This window comes from Momordica charantia (assembly GCF_013281855.1).
Source record: "Momordica charantia cultivar OHB3-1 chromosome 8 unlocalized genomic scaffold, Mcharantia_2.0 BLBB01000008.1, whole genome shotgun sequence".
Classification (NCBI taxonomy): Eukaryota; Viridiplantae; Streptophyta; class Magnoliopsida; order Cucurbitales; family Cucurbitaceae; genus Momordica; species Momordica charantia.
Genome location: NW_028275166.1, coordinates 35,014,288 through 35,036,468, shown reverse-complemented (window position 1 = coordinate 35,036,468; position 22,181 = coordinate 35,014,288). Strand labels below are relative to the sequence as shown.

The following is a 22,181-nucleotide window of genomic DNA, read 5'->3' as shown; positions in this document are numbered from 1 at the left end:
TACTTTAAACAATTATATTTGTACAATTAAATATAAATGGTTTAATATATATATATATAGTACGTAAAAGGACATTTAAATTTTTTTAAAAAAATTTATCAGGAAAAAGACTTCTTATTTGATTTTTTTTTAAATAAAGGAAATATCAGCTCAAGCCCAAAGCAGGCCAAGTATTCTCTTGGCTCGGTAGGCCCAAATCTTACAGCCCAATTGTTCTTCTTCCGCGACTCTCAGGGCAAAGGCAGAGGTGTAATCGAAAGGGAGGGAAAACTCATACTAGGAGAGAGAGAGACACAGCAACAGAAAGAATCAGAACCCTAAAAATGGCAGAGCCCAGTGGTTATAATTAAATTGGGCCACTCTCTTCTTCTTCTTCGCCTTCTTCGTGTTTCTGTTTCAAATTTATACTCGCTCGTGCATATGGGGTGTAGCAACTTCTCTTGTTGTTCAGTTGTTATTTATTCAACTTAGCTCTCCTCCATTTTTTATTGTGGAGTTGCTCTTTCTTTGCTGCTGGGAGGAGGTTTTAAAGAGGTTTAATGGCGAGGCTTATTCGAAGTGCGTCTTTTTTCAGACGCTCCCTTTTCCACCACGAGGTTTCATTCGTTTACACTGCTTAAACTTCTCAGTTTCCTTCTACAACTCTTGGTGTGGTGTATGCTTCTGTAGTGGCCGCTTCATTATCTTAACTCCATTTATAATCTTGAGTGAACCCTTATTCATGGAATAAGTAATGAGCTAATTTAGCTTTTATGTCGTTCTGATTTTTACTCGATGATTGGGTTGCTGCTTGTTTTCTGTGCAGCAGGGCTTCAGGAGAGGCATATTGGGAACGTCTACTCAAATTTGTAGTTTTTCTACCAAAGGTTAAAAACAATAGCTTTGATTACATTTTATAGACTATTAAGTATGAAAACACTGTTTTTCATTTTGCATTTTGATGCATGTCCAATGTATTTGTATTTGTTTCATAAGAATATATCTCAGTACCAATATCATATAAAAATTTGAAGGTAGAAGAAAGTCCAAGTCATCAGATGGGAGTGATTCTTGTGAAGAAAATTTGTCTAAGAAAGAGTTGGCCTTACAACAAGCCTTGGATCAGATAACTTCCACATTTGGGAAGGGTTCTATCATGTGGCTTGGCCGCTCTGTAGCATCTAGACATGTCCCTGTGGTTTCCACTGGTTCTTTTGCTTTGGATATAGCACTGGGAGTTGGTGGCCTTCCTAAGGTATTTTCCACTTCCTCCAGTTTACCCTCGTGAGGTTGAAACATTTTCTTGGTAACATATTTTTTGAATCACCATATCTTTTGTTATACATCATGGTTGTGTTTCATGTTTATGATATAACTTCGGTAGATCTTTATAGGGTCGTGTAATCGAGATTTATGGTCCAGAGGCATCTGGAAAGACAACTCTGGCTTTGCATGTAATTGCTGAATCTCAGAAGCAAGGAGGTACTGCTTACATGATAAGTGAATGTGTTCATTTATTGTTCTCCATATCGGTATATTTTACTGTTTTGCTACTTGATTCAGATTGTATTTGTGGTTTGTTTAAATAATTTGGTTATACATAGACCAATTGCATATCGGTCATGTTAAAACTGCTATATATATATTATGAAAAAACCAAACTTTCATTGAAAAAATGAAAGAATATATGGTGACACAATGGAAAGAAGAAAAAGAAAGAGAATAAAAGACCAGCTTGAAATAAAGGGAGCCTTGACAAAAAGGAAAAAGCCCCTACAAAAACAGGGCTTCAGCTGTTAAAATTAGAGAAAAAAGGTATTTACAAAATTCTTTGATTACAGACCCCCAGAGGAAGGTATTAAACTTAGCCGAAGACTAAGCCTCTTTCCAAGACGTCTCCACCCTCTAACAATCCTCCAATTCTCTCAAGCCAAATGTAACGAACAATATGTAAAAAGGCATTTGTTAAAACTGTTATATTTTATATCATCCCGTGGGGTAGTGAATGAGTGGAAATTAATATATGCTTCTAATTCAACAATATAATATATGTTTGTAGGCGAAATTTCTAGGTAAAAAACTTCACTGTATCACACATAACCATAGTGTTGGAGTAATTTGTTTTGGTCTTTTTATTGCAGGTTACTGTGTCTTTGTTGATGCAGAGCATGCTCTTGACCCAGCCCTCGCTCAGGCTATAGGAGTGAACACTGAGAATCTGCTTCTATCTCAACCTGACTGTGGCGAACAAGCACTTAGTCTCGTGGATACCCTAATCCGAAGTGGTTCAGTTGATGTTGTTGTTGTTGACAGTGTGAGAATGATACAAACTCTTCTAAAGAAAACAGTTGGAAGTTTGTTGTTTTATATGTTTAATGTTCTTTTATCATTATGTCGTGAAACGTTTATTGCCTCTAATAACAGGTAGCTGCTCTCGTGCCGAAAGGTGAACTTGATGGCGAGATGGGTGATGCTCACATGGCAATGCAGGCTAGACTCATGAGCCAAGCACTCCGCAAATTGAGCCATTCTTTATCACTGTCCCAGACTATATTGATCTTTATTAATCAGGTATTATTTTGCGTTCGATTGTCTAGAAGTATTCTGCAATTTCTCATGCAATCATCTAGTGGCACTGCACTTGGAAACTGTATGTCTCTTCAGGTTAGGTCAAAGCTATCCACTTTTGGGGGATTTGGCGGGCCAACTGAAGTTACCTGCGGTGGCAACGCCTTAAAGTTCTACGCCTCGATGCGGCTAAACATTAAAAGGATAGGTCTTGTCAAGAAGGGGGAAGAGGTACATACATTCATTTGCTTGTAAATTTTGACGACAACTATGTAAAGGCTTTTTTTATTTATTTTTTATACATTATTTATTGAATATTTCTGTTAATGTATGTACTGATGTATCTTTCCATTGCAGACATTGGGAAGTCAAGTTCAAGTTAAAGTCGTGAAGAATAAGCTCGCTCCTCCCTTTCGGACTGCTCAATTCGAGCTCGAGTTTGGAAAGGGTATATGTAAGGAATCAGAAATTATAAACTTGGGGTTGAAATACAAATTCATGTCCAAGGCTGGTGCATTCTATAGCTTTAATGGACGAAGTTTCCATGGCAAAGACGCCTTGAAAACATTTCTGGCTCAGAATGGAGATGCTAGGGAAGAATTAATTACAAAACTTCGGGATAAACTACTGGACATGGACATGGATAAGCGAGGGAACGGAGACGAAACAGAAGAAAGTGCTCGAGAAGATATCATTTCACCCGATTCTACGGACGAAGATGCAGTTACTGCCGTAGAAGTATAAATATGTGAATGCCATGTCCATTCAAGCTGTGTCTGAATTTCACCGGGTGCGAAGTTTTGGGTCTTTGTGGTTTACTGATGGGAGGCGTTACCCTTGTAAATATTAGACATTTTCGCCGACGATGAAATGTAGAAAATGGAGGTGTTTTAGAGAGTCAGAATACCAGAGTAAGGATGCTCGTTTGAAACTCCGGTGCGTGATGGGTTGCTAACTACAGCAAGTACTACAAGATTTTGTATTTACAGCATGACCGATTTGTTAGTCTTGAGTAGCAGTATTATTGATCAGCTTTTGCTATTTACCATCTCCCTAATCACATCCTCTGGTTTAATGGTTGGACATTTTTACAAGATATACAGATCAAACTTGAAGAAATTTACGGGTTGTGGAAAGTCATTCTGTAATTTATTTGTATTCCAACGTCTATTGGGCTGTAATTTAATCACTCATTTCTGGAAGTAGTGAAGCTTTTGCCGAGATATGATAAAAGTTTTACAATCAGCTTTTGATGGACTCGTAGTTGTGAAATTTGATATGAACAAAGTTTATGACAGGATATTTTCATAAATCTTTCCATATTTATTTTCTTGTTTAACTTCACAGATTAATAAAAATATGGTATCTAGAATGTCAAAATAAAAGATGTCTACTTTTCTAAGTGCAAGGCCGTCAACTTAGAAGGATCTCTCTGGATCTTCATTCTTTTTCTCAGAGTTGGCACATTTGGTATCTGACCCACTTTCTCAACAGAGTTCTAAATAGTTTTTTTTTTTTTTTTTTTAATTCACTCACAAATTCAAATACAAAAAGCTTGTGGAAATTCTTGGAGGGTAATCCCAAAAACCCCCTTCCTGGCTGTTTCTTCACTCTTTTATATTACTAGACATTTGAAAGGGGGTAGGGTGGGACCCACCATTATATGAAGATGAATTGTATTTGAATTAAACTAACATTGGGAAATGATTTGGATCGGAGGAAACATTGTTTTGGGACTTATTCTCTCATATAGTTTGGATGAATTTTGAATTTTGAATTTTCACATCAAGCTCACAACCGACGAGTGGTTAATCATGACAATCAAGTGTTAATATGTCCTTTACAATAACATTATACCTTAATTATGTTATATTATCAAAAGCTTTATTTGTAAACGTGTTTAAATTTACTAATGAATTTGTACAAAATACATCATTAACAAATAACAATAACATAAATCTAAAGCATAAACCAACATCTTTTATCTACATTAAATATATGTATATATGTATGTGTGTGTGTATATATATATATATATATTTATTGATTTGTTTCTTTATATTATTAAGGATATGAAATTACTTATACCTTAATACGATATTTTGACTCAATACTAAGAGATAGTCACAATGTTTTTAATTGGGTGTTGGAGATTCAAGTCAAAACTATTAAATAGTCATTTTTATTATTAAAAAAAATGGTGTGAAAATGTAAATGCAAAAGAGAGTAAGATTCCACATAGAATAAACATACTTGGGTTGGTTGGGTGCATTTTGAAAACAAAATACTAATCATTTTGACATTTGGATCATTATTCCTGGTCATCATATGAATGCAATTTTCTAATATGAAAAAATTAAAACAAAATTTCTATAGTATTATATTATTTACATTAATCATAATTTTACTTTTGTTTGAAACAGAATGTTTGATGTTGTCCATGGCATAACATGTCCATGATCTTCTCTTTCATGAGCCGATGTGGATTTTGTTTGCTTTTCTTGCCTATCAACACTAAATATTGAAAAAACAATTTAAATTTTTTCTTCATACAAACATGCGAAAAGGGGAAGAAAATTAAAAATAGAGAATATAACTTAGAAGGTTTGTATAAATGATAATGAATGTTTTTCAAATGAAAAAGATAAATTATATTAACTTTTTTTTTTAAACTCTATATTGGTATTCATAATCACGTGGTTTACAAAATATCGACGGTCAAGGGCTGGAAAAGAGGGAACATCATCGATTACACGTGTGAAAGGAATATTGGCGTTATGATTTAATTTTCCCTTATGGGGTGCTACGTCAGAGACAATTCTTCTCACTGCTTCCACGAAGGCCGACTCGTCCCATTCGCCACCCTATACACAGACAAAAATAATTCATTACTTTTTTTTTTTTTTTCCTTTTCTTTTCTTTTCTCTTTTTTAAAAGGAGGAAAAAGTACTAATTACTTGGAAAATAAGAGTCCCTTTTTGCCTGTTACCTCAATGTCACCTTCCTTGCTGGTTCATTTTATTTATTATTACTGCGTTTTAAAAACATTTCTTACTAATTTCTTTGTGTTTAATGTTACTTTGGAAAAGTAAAATAGTATTAATACTTTACATTGTTCCAACTAGGGCTTATTTTTTGGAAAAAAAAGATTCATTATGTATTATAAAAAATTATAATAAATAACGAAATTCAAAATGTTAGCAAATTTTTCTTAATTTTCAACGAAAAGAAAAAAAAAGGGGGTAGAACACTCAATATAATTATTGAATTGTATCAAATAAAAATACAACACTTTACAGTACGTACTAAAAAATATGAACAATACATAAATTACTAGTTCAAAGAACACTTTATCATGTGAATAATAAAAAATGTGCCTCTTATATATATTATTCGTAGTAACACATATGTAAAAATAGTAGTAATAAAAAAAAGTATTCTAACATTTTAATTCATAGAAAAAGAGAATAATTTGAAAGTGTTTTAAATAAGTTATTTTTAAAAAATAAAAAAAATCGATGGAAAAAAAAACCCTAGGAAAGAAGTTATCAAAAGGCAGCAAATTACCTGTAGGGTAAATCTGAAGGCGAGGCGGCTGAGGGAAGAAGATGGAGCCATGGTGTCGTCACCACGAAATGACAAAACTGCCCCCACATCCACCGCATTCCTCAAGAATTGAAGCACGCGAATGGCGACGTTGGCCATTAGCAAACCTTCGCCTGATCTAACGGTAATTTCCAAATCAAAGAATTTTTCTGCTTCATCGGCCGCCGGCGCGTGGGAAACCCTGACTGTGAACCGCTCGTTAACGGAGGAGCTGGTGGTAATTGCCTGTTGTTTGTTGTTCGGCTGAGCTTCTAGAAGCATCCGGTTCTTGTGGCTGAGTTCTGAAACTTGTGCTTTCAATTTGGTCAAGTATTCTCTGGTTGTTGCCAGTACCGATGCTTTATCTTTCTACGTATCCACGTTCATTAAACAAAATTTATTAATTTTCTTTTTATCACTTTCTGTATGTAAAACTTAAACCATATGCATGCAACGTGCAAGAATATATGTTAACTGAATGAATATTATAAATACATAGAAAATACTATTGTAAAATATAATTAGTTTTTGTAATACAACATGGGAATGAAGATTTAAAATCACATCCATTTGGTCGGAAATAAGTGTGTCAACTAATTGAATTATGTTTCGATGGTTTTAACGATGAATAAATCTCGTCACTAAACTCAAAAACTTAAATTGATGTGTTAGGTAAATGTAATTCATATATGGATATTTTAATACTCCCTCCCAATTGTGAGTTTCGATAATTGCATAAGATTCGACAAATGAAAATAATTATAAATGGAGTTGAAATAATAATGCACGGGTTTGAAATATAAACCCCGCATACCATGATGAACAAACCATCGTTCAATCAAAAAATTCAAACTGGTTGGTTGAATAAATTTAATTCATACTACACGTTAGGCTAAAGTACCGTAGGTTTTGAAGGAATGGTTTATAAGAAACTTTGAAAATGTTTAAAGATGAATGTAAAGGAAAATCAAAATGGTGAAATTGAAAAGAAATATAATTTTTTTTTTCTTTTTTTTGATTGAAAATATAAAATTAGGGTTAAAAGGAAAAAAAAAACAGAGAGAGAGGACCTTAGTTGGAGGAGGGAGAAGGGATCGCAAGGCCTGAAAACTGTCGTTGAGTTTCTGTCTCCTTCTGCGCTCTGATATCATGTGAAGCAATTGAGCCGACGCCGGCCGCCCAGATGCAGTTGCTAATTGTCGTGTAATTCCCATTGAATTCAAGTTTCTATAGAACATAATCCATTTCTTCACCATGCTAATTTGCCTTCGCCCCCGATCCTCCGGCGCCGGCGCCGCCAACTTGGCATATTTCTTAAACGCACTTTCCGGCTGCAATAGTATCTTAGAAAGATCAGTTTGAAAGAGGGAACACGACGTTTCTGGGCTTCCCATGGATGTTGATATTGGTGATTTCAGAGAAGAAGAACTGGATGACGTCAGCGCTACCGCCACCGGAGGGTTTTCAAGAGCCGCCATTGATGACGAAGCTACTTCTGCCCAACTTCTCGGAATTAATTCACTTATTACTTTCATCTTCTCTACCATATTCACCTGAAAAGAAATTTTCATTCAATTCAACCCTCTCCTTATATTTTCATTTCCTAATTAATTAGTAAATAATAATCATCTCTATCTTTGTTTTCTAACTTTCTTACCTCCGACTGCCAGAAGCCAAGTTCGATTTCTCCATTGCTGCTCCCCATGAAAACTGAGCTCTGTGGTTCATAATTAATAATCGTCAACACTTCATTATTAACCACATTTAATTTCTGTAACCCTCAACCTCAATCATGGAACTAAAAAACCACAACTGTTTCCATTTTTATTTTGTATTCTTGAAATTAGGTAATCTTGTGCATTAGTATATTGTCCCTTTTGGGCACAAAAGATTTATTTTTCATTTCACTGGAAAAAAGAAGTCTCATTTTTATACTATAAATCACTTTCTTTGTTAATCAATGCAGGATTTTATTTGCCATCCTTTAACAATATTTTCCCTCTAATTTTAATAAAAATAACTCTAACCTAAAAATTTCTCTCCATTCTTAAGTTCGAGAATATACCAAACGTGGCATAAAATTGAGAATGGTATAAATTAATCTCCAATATCAACTAACCAAAAAAACTCAGCTCTAGGGTGTATTAAAGTATAATTCGACAAAATTGAAAATTTATGGTAAAAAATGATTTTGATTTCCTCTGAAATTTATACAACGAACTTACCTTGATTCCTGCTGCCTGCGAAGAAAATGAAAAATAAGAAAGGTAAAGTGGGAGATTGTGATAAACGAATATAGAAGTAAATAATTAATAATATTTGTAGCGTAGAATACATAGAACTTACAGCATAGAATTGTCTCTGAATTTGATAGGAAGCGTGGGTTTGAAGAAGCGATTCCCGAAGCTCTAAGAAGGAAATATTGTTGTTGAAAGCATGCCCGGGGACCAGGCTTTCCAATTTCCAATCAAATAACCAATTTTAATTCTCCAATATCGTTAACCAAACATGAATTTCCTCTTCCATTCCAGAAATTAAAAGAAAAAAGAGAGATAAAAATTAAACTGACTTGTTTTGGACATTGAATACCAATTGGGTATAGTCGTTGAACAGCCTCCGATCAAAACTGCCCAAAGAAGAACTGGCTTGTTGTTTATCATCATCATCATCATCTTCCCTGTACAATCTGTCCAGATTCAACAAACAACTTCCCACCAAAACAAAAAAATAAAATCAGATGAACCAAAATCAATAATTAAAAAAGAAAAATTAGCTGAGTGAGTTTATGAAAAAGAAACTTACTTGGAAAGGGGGAAATGAGACCAGACGCAAATGTAGATGCAGTGAAAAGAGTGCATCAACCTTCGGAGGAAGGTGGCTCGAGAACCCTCGTCAAGGGAGAACACAACATCCAATTCCATACACAAATAATTAAGAATGTTGAGAAAATAAAGTGAAATAATGAGAATGAATAATAATAATAAAGAGCAGCCAGAAAAATAAAAATGAAAATTTAAAAGGGGAAGAAAAAAAAAGTAAAGAGTGAGAAAAGTAGTAGCAGTGGTCAAAGTCGTCATTCGCGAGGCTTGCCAACTGGGTCTCCTTTCTCACTCTCTCTCCCTTCCTTCTTCCTTCTATTCTCGAAACGGACTGGGCCACATCGCCAGGCCCAAAATAATTATTTAGCCCACTTTTCATATGGGCTTGGGCCTTTGGTAGGGCGGTGCCATCAAAGGGACAATCTTGTCTTTTCCAAATATAATGTTGGATATCTAGATGACATAAAAAATGTTCACGGGAAATAAGTTCAATTGGGCCTCTGATTTTTTGCCTTTGCTATGCTCTACACAATATTTTAAAATTTAGTTTGTCACTTTTCAACCACATTTTAACTAATATTAATTCATAAAGTTCAGTTAATTTAAAACATTGGCATCTAACTAACAAAGATCAAGAAGAATTCTACCATTTAATTAATTCTTTATTCCAATTGTAATAAAAATAAAATAAAAATCTTTATTCCAATTTCCAAACAATCCCTCTCTCAACGCCCAACAACACACTTTTTGTCTTACCCAGCTACGCCCAGTGCTATCAAGTCTTCGCTATGTCGGCAAAAATGAATTAATTGCCCTTTCTTCTTTTAATTTGTAAATTTCTTTTGATCATTTTTTCTTTTTTTTTTTCTAACATATCTTTTCTAATAATCTAAAATTTTAAACCATTTATATCAAAATTAGAGTTAGTTAAATAATTAACGTTTACCTATTATTTTGACTGTAAAATAATAAAATTAAATAATAATAATAATAATAATAATAGAAATAAATAGATAACCCTTTTTCATTTTTGTTCAAACCCCTTTTATATACTCACTCTCAAGTTTCATATTCAAAACGTTGTTTCCGTTCCAAATCTTTACAAATTTTTCATCGATGACAACGATTTGACAAGAAACTACCAACCTTTTGAAGTTAATTAAATTCAACGCCACTTTATTTTCTATGTTTAGAAGAAAAAATAATGATGATAACCAGACAAATTCACTAGAAAAAATTTGACCATCCCAATAATTTAGTTGGAATTTTCACATAACTCTTAAATTTTATGTTTAATTAATATTTTCACAAAATTGAGACATCAATGTTTTATCCACAAATCAACGAAGAACAATTACTTAATGGATAAGGCATTGAATTTTGCTAGCGTTTTACAGTTGCACGCTACTTGTCACAAAAAGTAATATGTATGAAATATGAACTAGACAATAATAGAGTTCTATATTTGCATTTTTTTAATCCATCGAATATATTGGCATTTTTTTAATCCAAAAACAAAGTAATCAAATAAAGTTAGGAAATTGTATGGTGGACAATGACACAAGGCCTTGCAGTATCAACCATATGAAACTTTGTATTTAAACTCTACATCGGACCTAGTGTTGTTCAGCTCAAATAATATGTCCAAATTATTAGGTTTCACCAACATAAGCTACACGACATTGATTTCGTGATTAAAAAAAACAGTAATCTAAATAACTAATTTCATAATTTGTTAAGTTATAAATTTTGTTCCTAGATTGAATCTGTTTCTTCTCATGTGTTTAAACTTACTCGTGTTTCTTTAATTTCTTTGCATTTTGCTCCAACAAATCTAACGTTGCTTCCTAAATCAACTTTTTATATTTATTGGTGTTTTGGAATCCATTAAGTAGATATTAATCCACTTTCTAATTATATATGTAATAGAAACTTTTCTAAATTTAGGGATTCAATAGATACAGTACTCAAAATATAGGAACTAAATTTAATTAAAAAAGTAAAAAAAAAAAAAACATCTATTCTAGTTGTTTACTACCTATTATATTTATTTGATTTTTTCCTTACACGGCGAGGGTAAAAAATCTCAGGCATTGAAAATTTTGTGTCCAGGAGAGAGAATATGTTTGGGATCAAACTTCATTTTCCTTTCCTGGAAAGTTGTCCATTTGGAACCAAAATGGTGGATCCATTGTTGTTTTGTGTTGTGATGAGGGAGATATTGTTTGATTTCAATGCCAGATTTTGCACAAAATTCTAATATCTCTTCGTTCTGTTCATCGAACGATTTCCAATCTCCAAACCCACTTGAATGCAAAAACCCTATCGTGTAGAACACTTCTTCATCTGGTATAACGGTAGAGTTCCTACTATCCCATCTGCACGCAGCACGTATACCAATTAATAGTATTAAGTTTATAGGTTACAGTAAATTTAATATTTTATAAAGACCTTAATATATGGATGATAAACGATATCTTACTTGGATCGGTTCATGGGATAGATGAGGACAGGTCCTTTGGTTATGTTATGCCTTAAAACTATGTCTTTAAAGACACCAGAGTCGAAATCGGAGATACGAGATTTGGGTATGAAGAGATTTAGCCATGGATGAGGAACGTCCCAAAGTCCTTGGGATTGAAGCTTAAGCTCTCCACTTCGAACCCTATTTAGAAATTCCACGTAGCTCACATCTTTCTCAAATTTGAATCCCCTCTCATAACCTAACCCTTCCAATAATGCATCAACCTCCTATAAAACCAATTCAAAAATATAACCAATATTATTACAAATATATACAAATTAATAATAAACCTATAAATACATTAATATATATTTATATATATATATATATATATATAACTAATGTTATAAAGCTCACGTTTAACATAGACGGCTCATGAAAATATTAACTACTAATACCTTGTCTACGATAGACTGAGTACTATCATCATAATACTTGACAACTTCAAGGCAATAAATTAGAGAGTTTTGATTAGCCAATGCGATTATTCTGGGATGGTCGGACGGCGGGAAGAAGGAGGAGCGCCAGTTATCCGGTGAACCGTGATGCAGCAGAACCAAACCCTCGAGGTAATCCAGTGCATTCTCTTGTTTCCTTCCGTGCAGTGAGATCAAATTCTCTTGATCCTTGGCGAATTCGGAAAAGTTACTGTACAGCATTCGTACCCATTTAACCTACGAGCGAATTGCACAAAATCAAATCAATATATCAACTTAATTCACATACATAAATGCATGGTATGCATGCTTCCATAAAATAAAGATGAATTAGCAGTCAAAGGATGCAGTTTAATCTGAATTTGTCTGTATTGTATAAATATACGACATCGTTTTAGTTGTTGGGAAATGACAGGAACCACACCCCAACAAAAGACAAGGATAATATGTAGGGTTGTTTAGAAGCTTACGATGGACAGATACTTCCATACTTTAAATCAACTCAAAATATATATTTCATATAATAGTCAAAGATTTAATATACTCTATCAACTTAAACTTCTTTAATTTAATAATAATCTAGGGGAATATCGGCCAAACTCTGAAAATATCATTTTTCTCCGCTTATTAATATTGGTAAGTAATTTAACATGTTTTTTATATTATTTTAAATAATAAATTGTTTTTGTAATTATATATATTAATTAAGATGTGTTTTGGAGTAATTTTAAATGGTCAAAAATACCTTTCTTAACAAATTAAAAATATATTTAAATATCTTTTTTCAAAATTACTCGTTCTACCATCACTCTAAAATACACTCTTACCCTTGTTGGAGCCCGTTCCAAAACGATTCTGGCCCGAGCAATAATTCCAAATTGACCCAACCCTCCAAGAACGGCATGGAAAAGCTCAGAATCCCTTTTGGCAGAGCAAGTCACCATATTCCCCTTCCCTGCGAATATTTCAAAATTTTAATGCAAACAAAATAAAATACAGCCGATCAATTAATTGCATGCATGCAGTTGGAGCCAATAATTAATTTAAAAAGTCCACTGGAAACACCTGGGTTTGAAAAAAAAGGTTTCTTTTTTTTCATACTTAAAATGAAGTTTCAAACTTATGGACCACTGTTGAACAGCTTTCTCACAACATTAATAATGGAGAAAAATGTCTGTACTTGATCCACTATGTAACAACCAAACTTGTCTTTTCTTTAGATCTTCATATTTCCCTCCCCCTTCCATAATGTGAACAAAAGAAAAAGATCACATATTAAAAAGTAAACTACATGTCGTTTTAGCCAGAGATGAGAGAGATCCCGTACCGGTGACGACATCCATCTCCACCACATTGCTGACCTGCGGCCCGTACCGGAAAGTTTGGCCGCTGATGCCGGCGTTCGACAGCGTCCCGCCAACGGTTATGTACAAATAATCCGTCCACGAAACCGGCGTGAGCCCATATTCCAACGTGGCGTTCAACACGTCGATCCAGCGCTGTTCTCCGCCCACGTCGGCGTAGAATTCCCCCGTGGAGACGGTGATTCCCGGCGTGGCCCGATTACGCCGCAACGACGACATGTCGATCACTACTCCGTCCCGGGCCATGGCTTGGCCGCGGACAGAGTGCCCTTGCCCTCTCGCCGCTATTTGGAAGGGAATGGGATTGTTGTAGGCGTAGGAAATCAGCTGGACGACGTCGTTTATGGAAGAAGGGTTTAGAACCGCGGCGGGTGTTTCCTTGACCATGTTTCCGTAATCGGTGGAGGCCGAGTTTAAAGCTTCGGGATCGTCTCGGAGCCGGAGCTTGTTTGGCTGCAGGTGGAAGCTAGTCCATGGCTTGGATTTGCCCATGCTGGATTTTAAACGGCTTATGAAAAAAGTGACGATGAAATAAGCTGGAACTGGAAGATTCTCGGTCATCTTTATCAATTCGAAAAATGAAACAATAAATTCGAGATGAAGAAAGAAGAAGAAATAATTGTTATATGTGTTGTGTTGGTAAGAAAATGGTGGGTCGGAGAGGGAATATTTATAGAGAATTTGCATGAGGATCGGATAACGACAGGAAATTCTACGCTAAATAAAATTGTAAAATTTTAAAAATTTCCCTTTGAATACAATATTGTAATTGCAAATACACTCTATACGTAAATTAAATTCCGGTGAATTAAATTTAATTAGATTATTATAATAATGACTTTGCTTGTAGACATTCATATTGTAATAATTGAAAGTAAGAAAGTAATAAAGTTTAGGGGGAAAATTGGGTAGGTACGAAGACGAACAGAATGCTTGGTTTGTTTCTAAAAAATGGAAAAGAGGCTGAGGTTGGTTTGGTGAGGACTTGACGACGTCGTTGTGTGGAGTTTGTCTTCCTTTTCAAAGATTCGCAAGGACAGGTTTGGGATACTTTCTTTTTTTTTTTGTTTAATTTAATAAATTAAATATTTTCTGGAAGAAGGGGTCATGAGTTACACGCGCTACAGAATTAAGCAATTTTCATTCCTTCTTTATTTATTTAATTTTGTTAAAAAAATAGTATTTTTTTAAGGAAGATTCCTAGCAAAACCGGGGGGCGGGGGCGGGCCATTCCACTGCCACAGATGGCATTCCTTCTCGTCTTCGATCATTTTGGACCGTCCGATCCGTTTCTATGGTCAATCTCGGTCAAGTCCGGTCAATTATCGTTTTTTTATTTTTTATTTTTAAACAGTATTGAAATTGATGGTCCTTTTTTTGGTTGTAAAATGGAAAGTTGGAAGGTCGCGAGAACGTTTCTACCCTCAATTAAAAAAAAAAAAAGGATTTCAATTCAACTCTGGTTAATTATTTATTCAATTAAAATAACACATTTTAAAGATGGTGCAGGAGAACAAAATTATTCGTTAAACTTTATTAATTAAAAAAAGGGGGGAATTGGAAATAATTTGATGTGAATAGTTTAGAGAATAATTGGAAGAAAACATTAAAATTGTAATGTTGAGTACTATGGTATGTACGAAAGCTGCATAGCAACTAGAATAGACATACTTCAATGTACTTATTCATGAATTTCTAGACATGCCTCAGACACATCAATCAATACTTTCCAATATAATTTATTTCACATCTTAATTTTCCTTTTTTATATTATTAGTGTTTTTTTCCTTTTTCTCCCGTTATTACGCGACACGTATGCTCAAATTAAGACAAACTTTGAACCTCGGGAGGACTATGTTGTCCTACCTTCAACTTCTATTTATTAGGAAACTCAAAAGAAAAAGAAAAAAAGAAAAGAACTCCTATTTATTAGGTTAGATTTTCCAAAGTACCTATTGGGAAAAGGTGCATTTGGTTTTTACGACATTATTAACTTTTTTATAATTTCAAACAATGAATATGATAAACCTACCCTCAAAACAAACAATAATTGATATATATCTCAAATTAAGATGTTGAACTCACATGTTGTTCTAAAAAATGACATTCCATCTACCCTTAACGTTCAATATTATTGAATTATAAATTACATTGTTATATATGTATTTTGAAAGGGTTAAAGCTTTTCATATTTTAAGAGTTGATTTAATAACTTTTTCATCTATCGTCAAAGCGAGAATAATTCAGGGGTAATTGACATATATCTCTAACCAAGAGATTATGAATTCGATCCCCTACCTCCACGTCCTGTTCTAAAAAAATGACATTCCATCCTACCCTCAATGTTCTCTATGGTTTTCATTTCTAGAGAAGACAAGATTATGTGGGTGTGTAGCTATATATATATATATATATATATATATATATATATATATGAGATCTTTAGGTCAAAGATTATTACTTGAATGGGTAATTAAGTTGCATTTGTTAAAATTAGTAAACAAATAGCATGGGACTCCTTCTCTTATAAAAATTGAAAAGAAAAATTGTACAATTTTGAAAGTATTAGCTGGGTTTCTCCATCTATAAAACCCTATAATATAAATAAATAATTGTTTATCATTTGGTTATTTTTTATTTTTTATTTCTTCATTTTGTTATTTAATTTATATATTTTTCAGGTCGGATCAAATAAATAATGCTATTGAGGTGCTGGTAATATCAAAACCAAAGAATTCAAATTAATTATTTTGGTGATATAAAAAAAAATGTATTCTTTGAGATGCATGTGCTCAACGCATGTTAATGGTCCCGTCTTTTTAATCATACAATAATATATATTAATTAGTATTTGTATGGTTCGGTATCGTATCAACCCTTATAATATATATTTGGCGGTATACATTAAATTAATTTAAACTTCTCTCCTGCACCACCAGACGTACGGTTCGAACCTCAAACCTTCATTAAAAAAAGTAATGGATATGATTTTTTTTTTATTGGTACGTACATTGCATCCCTTTAATATAATAATTTTGTATAGATATTCTTAATTTTTTTCTGATTTTTTTTTTGTATATATACTTTTAATTGGTGTGGTAACTTGGTAAAAGATTTCCTCATAAATTAAAATGATATGATATTATCTCATTTTAGAGATATTTTAACAAGGCTAAAATCATTTTTAGCCTAAAATGATTTTAGAAAAAGTCGAAAGTAGTTTAAAGTATATTTTATGTCATTCCTTTGGACAACAACTTTTAAAGTTTTTGGCTTGTTGATTGGAAAACGCTTAAAACCAACTCACAAGTAGATTAAGTAACTCATCACTAAATGCTTTTTATTAAGGAATTTAAAATTAAAGTACTTTGGTAAAAAAAAAAAAAGAAACAAAAACTATAATTTTAAAAGTAATTTTAAGGTCTACATATTTTTACTTTTAAATTATACATAAAAGACTTGGTATCCATAGAAGGTATGATTCGGTGTCTTTATCTTATATATATTTAAGAGATCTAATCATTTCTAACCAATATGAATTTATTATATTCCCACGTCCAAATGTAAACTAAAGTTTCGTATCAAATCCAAAATTGTCATTAAAATATAAATTTTGTCATAGTAAGTACAAAAAATAAAGCTCCAGAAAATCTTTGAATTGAAAATGGTGGAATATGTATATATATATTAAAGGCCATCAAATAATATAAATTGCTGGCAATCTTCATGAAAACAACTAAGCAATGCCTTCCCACATGCCCAAATAGTGACTTGTTTGGGTTTAGACCTAACAAAAAGAAATAAAAGAAAATGGTTAGTTGTTCTCCCACCCTAGCTAGCTCTAGAAATTATTTATATTAAAAGAACCAAACAAAGCATAATTGGTTCTCCACTTCATTAAATGACTTTTTCTTATTATTTTTTTTTTCAAAAATTAAGTATATTGCAAGAAAAAAATAATCTCATAATACCAACAAAGTCAATAACACAACTTCTCTCATTAATCTTCATTCACTTGCACCTTTGAACAAAAAGGCAAAAAACCCTAGCTAGCCTCATGTAGTTTACTTCCCACTATAATTACTTTCAGCTTAATTAATTTATTAGCATCATCTTTTTAATTAATGGGATTTTTTCTTCTTTAATAGGAAAATTTGATGTTGACATTTTTCCACTTTTGGCCTACCATGTTGGAAGTTGGACTGAATTAATGTAGCCTTTGCTAGCTTGGATTTTAATAGTGCTAGCTTACTATTGTCTCATATTTATCAAATTTTTAAAAAGTAGTACTAAGTTCCTTGTTAAATTATTCATTTAGTCTCTAGCTTAGTTTCAATCAAGTCATTATGGCCCATATTTGAGCTTACTTTATATTTGGTTTTTATGATTTTAAAATTTTCAATTTGATTTTTAAACCTCCGCAAATTGTCTTTCAATTATTTTTTACCTATTTAAAAACTCAATCATATTATTCGATGTTTTACTTGGTCACCTAGAAAATAAAAAATACTAATATATTACCATGTAAATTAGAACATGTAATATAGATAGTACCCGCTGTATAATTTTAAACGATAAAAATAGAATAAAAACTATACCCAAAATCATAATTATGAAAGTATACCCAAAATGAAACATTGAGTGCACCAAACAAATATTTTAACCAAAATATATTGAATAAATAGAGGTGGGTTCGGTTTGTTCGCAGGGGAGAGGAGTGGGTTAGTCAAAAAAAAAAAAAAAAAAAAAAGAGACTGGAAATTAATGTTTATTTATTTATTTATTAATGTTTATTGTTGAGGAGAGGATCTTGTATTGCATTATTTGATTGGAGAGAGAGAGGGAGAGCGAGGAGTGTTTGTGAGATACCGAAATCTTTATGGGGATGGCAAAGCCAATGCCAAAGCCACTGCCAGCCACCCCACAACAACATCACGTGCTCCAATAACCCACCGCCAATTTTTTGTCATTTCATTTCTTTTTTCCAAATTATAAATTTGGTGCGTAAAATTTATGTGTCTGTATGATCCATATTAATATTTATGGATTCCATCCCAAAATTAGAACTCATCAATGTTGGTCGAATCTCACTTTTAAATCAGATGCTTGTTTGAGATACCATATTAATATTAAAGTTCCATCTCAAAATCAAATGGTAATGAAAGAAGCAACGTTTATTATTAGATCTCTTGTCTTATCCATGTAGATCCTTTAAGCGTAAAAAAGTTTTTAACTCAATCCATACTCTTTAAGTTAATTTTAATTAAGTCGTCTCTAAAATAAATTTGTATGGTTTTAAAAGTTTCCATTTATTAACTCACACATCAATTATTTTTTGTGTTTGAGAAAGGAAAAAAAGAAACAGAAAGAAAAAGGAGGGACAAAAGGGTGCCCTGTGGGGCAAGTTGGGTGCTGCCAGCGGCTGTAACGTGGGGTGCGTTACAGCCACAGCCACAGTCTCTCTCTTTTCAACAATAACATATAGAGCACAAAAAGAGGCATCAATCATGTTCCCTCCGGATTTTCCCTCTATTTTCCACCTCTATATTATTTTTCAAATTTATGAAAAATAATCAATTTACTGTTTCTAAATAATTATTTATGGGTCCAAACAAATATGTAAGCACAATGAAAGAAGAGGAGAAGAAGACGAGACGTTCCGTGATTGTTGCCATGAAAAATTGTATTGAATTTGTAAAGATAATGCAAATAAAGTACTACGTCGGTCGTCTCAATCGATAGGACGAAACAAAAACTAAATCGTAAATACGTATTCTGTCCGTAAAAAATGAAAGCGGGGAAAACAGACATTGGACAAATCAAAAGGAGGGGTGGGTCCCACTTACACATAGACAGAGTAGACACAGAGGGAATCGCTGCAGATTTTTTGGCATCAAATTGAAGTTGAAGGCTGAAGCTGAACTACAAAGCAAAGTACTATACGTACTCATTTTCTTCCCTCTGTATAATGTATCCCATTGCCCATTGCCCCGTCACTTTCTCTCTCTCTCTCTATTTTATTCCCCAACAAATTCATTTTTCAATGTAACATAACAATACCCAACATCTATTAACAATATCATTTTAGGTTGATCTCCATCGACTAAAATTAAGTTGAATTACAGATATATGATACTAAAATTACGAGGGCTTATAGTATATTATTATTCATAGGTTACGTTCCAAAATCAATTGGCAATTAAAAGAGTAACCCATGTCTAAAATTTTAATATCTTTTGTCTAATAATTTCTTGAGATTTTATCACATTTAGGAATCTTTTAAGACACAATTCTTTTGTTTAATAACCTTTATTAGATGTCAAATTCTACCTCAAGCATACCTATGGAGTATGGTCAACTTACGAGGGACGTGACTGGCCTATGATGGATAGAGGTGTATGAAGGAAGACGCCAACAAAGAGAATACACGTTCTGATGTTCAACTCGAGGTATCATTCTCGAGACCAGCTAATCAGAATTGAATATCTGCATAAGTGAATGCTCAATGTTTATAGCCGCTTAGGAATTAATCTCACTTAATCAGCCATTTAGCACGACACGTGAATCATCGAGTGAATTCATCAATAGTGGCGAGTTGGGAGTTAAGGCAGTGATGTGTTATAGCTCAGAACACGACCAAGCTATGTACTTAACAGAGATATTTCCTTGACTGATCTATATCGTCGGTAGAGGTGTATCCATACCTGAACTATAAATGAATATCGGGAGTATTACTCTTCAGAAAATAGATCTAATGGTCCAGACTCAACTCTTCTTATAAGCTCACGTATCATCTGATTTCTCATCACCTAATCACCTTACATTAGTATGCCACTAAATTAAATATAAAGGTGAAATGTTTTCTCAAAAGTGTGCTTTTGGGTTCCGGACTGCATTGGTGAATTGTCCTCAAATATTGGATCTTAATTTATAAAAATGTTTTTATAAGTAAAATTTCGGAGCGAGTATGCTTCCTAGATTTATTTTCTAAATTCAAACTTTTTTAAGCTATTCGATATTCTTGTATTATTTGATTTGATTTGATTTGATTTGATTTTGGTTAAATCTGCTAAATACGAAATTGATTTCGGAAAGATAGCCTAGTGGATGACCTACACTTGTTAGCCGTCATTCTTGTTCACAAAAATGTCCTCAAGGATTCGTTTGGACGAAATAATTTTACTTTAAATTTGGAAGGAGCAATATCTATTGATTTGATTTGCTTCGTGATTTTGGCGTATGAATTTTGTTTAAGAAAATATGAAATCCTAGATTGACTCCTTCATTGATTTTATTTAAGTTTTAATTTGTTTAAAAATTTTAAACACAAAACTCAAAATAATCTCAAAAAAGCTTCTAAATTGATTGCAGTTATTTTGAAGACAACTCTAAGCTAAGTTAGTATCTAAGGATAGCTTGAGTAACTTGAGATCTTATAGAATATCCTTCAAATCTTGAATAATTTAAGCTACATGAGACTCCAACTATACGGGTATGGGGACAATATGTATACCCCATTATAGGACCATAAAGGTCAAAGGGCTGCCGACTTCTAAGTAATAAAAAAAAATAGAAGTTGAGGTTTTAAGATTCTCTCTCAAATTTTCAAAATTCTCTTAGAAAATTGCTAGTCTTTGCCTCAAATAATAACTTTTCCTATCTAAGTTGAAGGGTTGAATTTTCATGTTTATTTAAAAAATTAAATTGAATTATAGTTTAAAAAACAATTAATTATTATATAGCAAAGTCTTTTGGTAATATGACTTCTAAACGGACCTCTAGTATTATATGGTATATGTTTATTTAGGAAGTGGATTTAGATAAAATGTGTCTTTTCAAGTTTCTTTTTTCGTTTTTGATATCACATGTTATTTTCTCCTTAAAATAGATACACATTACCCTGTTTGTGAAAAGTCCTATGTGGTGTAATATGTTTGCCAAAATTGGGACAGAAGTAATAGTAATAAGTTAGCAAAATCAAAATCAGACTGATTTTATAAAATCTTTCACAATGATGCCTATATATAACAACAAAAACACTCCAATCAATTCGTAGAACAAAGACAAAGACTGATTTTATATAGTAACTTAGCATATCAATGTTTTTTAATGAAATGACTTTTATTTATGTATTGTTTTTGAATTACATTATGACAAATCTTTTTTTGAAAAAAGAAAAAAGAACACAAAAATCCTGTCCCTTCTGATGACAACATGTGTCTAGGATTCCATCTCACCTGAAACTTTTACTTTTTTGAATCATTTTTAACTCTTAGCTAAAACTTTTAAAACAATCATCAGTTGCTAATTAAGTTAGCTACCAAAATTATTTAATTTGTTGCACAAATCTTAAAGAGAATTCAAAAATTAAGGAAACTGGTTCTCTTAATAAGTGTGGTAAGTGACCGATGACATTTTGAGATTGCATATTGAAGTGGATAATTGTCATCAAAAGTTTTTTTTAGATGGTTAAAAGTCGTTCAAGACGTCACTCGGATGTCTAGTCGAAAATGGGCATGATTCTATACAGGAACTGAGCATGTGAGATTGAATCCAGACAAACGTCGATCACATTTACATAGATTTTTTAAGAAAATTTTGAAACAAAATCATTATCAAACATTAATTTGTAGGTGAATAAGAGGGTACTATGGTAGGGGCAAATGAAGATGTGGTGTCGGAGGGAGCTGTCCAAAACATGCTTACAAAATTGGGAATTAATGCTACAAACAAAGAAACATCATGGTGATTGATAAAAAGACTAAAGCTAGCCAAAACATAGGTTTTTATTTTGTTATTCTTTTGCTAATATTAACGAAAAGACTCATTATAAGATTATGCAATGCCTTCAAAGTTAATCTAATAATACAATTAATTAAGTTTACGTGACTAACAATAAACATTA

General features: G+C 32.8%; 3 protein-coding genes across 6 annotated transcripts; 1 reads left to right on the top strand and 2 right to left on the bottom strand.

Annotated features, from left to right (window-relative positions):
- The first annotated feature begins 245 nt into the window (after positions 1-245).
- On the top strand, positions 246-3,804 carry LOC111021929 (DNA repair protein recA homolog 3, mitochondrial). Of its 4 annotated transcripts, none has more exons than XM_022299059.2 (8): positions 247-596; positions 806-866; positions 1,014-1,234; positions 1,374-1,461; positions 2,121-2,293; positions 2,404-2,550; positions 2,644-2,778; positions 2,905-3,804. In XM_022299059.2, exons 1-8 carry the CDS (start codon positions 540-542, stop codon positions 3,289-3,291), a joined length of 1,269 nt encoding a protein of 422 aa, XP_022154751.1. In that variant the 5' UTR covers positions 247-539; the 3' UTR covers positions 3,292-3,804. The 4 variants fall into 4 exon arrangements, with proteins under 4 accessions (XP_022154750.1, XP_022154749.1, XP_022154751.1 ...); XM_022299060.2 differs by having other exon boundaries at positions 248-596; positions 809-866; XM_022299058.2 differs by having other exon boundaries at positions 246-596; positions 809-866; positions 2,404-2,778.
- A 1,353-nt stretch (positions 3,805-5,157) lies between these two features.
- LOC111021867 (basic helix-loop-helix (bHLH) DNA-binding family protein) lies at positions 5,158-9,112 on the bottom strand. Its single transcript, XM_022298971.2, has 8 exons — positions 8,935-9,112; positions 8,702-8,839; positions 8,479-8,584; positions 8,358-8,372; positions 7,790-7,849; positions 7,203-7,685; positions 6,115-6,501; positions 5,158-5,411 (listed from the first exon to the last, which is right to left on the bottom strand). Exons 1-8 carry the CDS (start codon positions 9,051-9,053, stop codon positions 5,202-5,204), a joined length of 1,518 nt encoding a protein of 505 aa, XP_022154663.1. The 5' UTR covers positions 9,054-9,112; the 3' UTR covers positions 5,158-5,201.
- A 1,916-nt stretch (positions 9,113-11,028) lies between these two features.
- On the bottom strand, positions 11,029-13,911 carry LOC111021923 (cytokinin dehydrogenase 3). The gene is made up of 5 exons (XM_022299049.2): positions 13,240-13,911; positions 12,740-12,867; positions 11,874-12,149; positions 11,434-11,702; positions 11,029-11,329 (listed from the first exon to the last, which is right to left on the bottom strand). Exons 1-5 carry the CDS (start codon positions 13,835-13,837, stop codon positions 11,038-11,040), a joined length of 1,563 nt encoding a protein of 520 aa, XP_022154741.1. The 5' UTR covers positions 13,838-13,911; the 3' UTR covers positions 11,029-11,037.
- Positions 13,912-22,181: the final 8,270 nt, after the last annotated feature.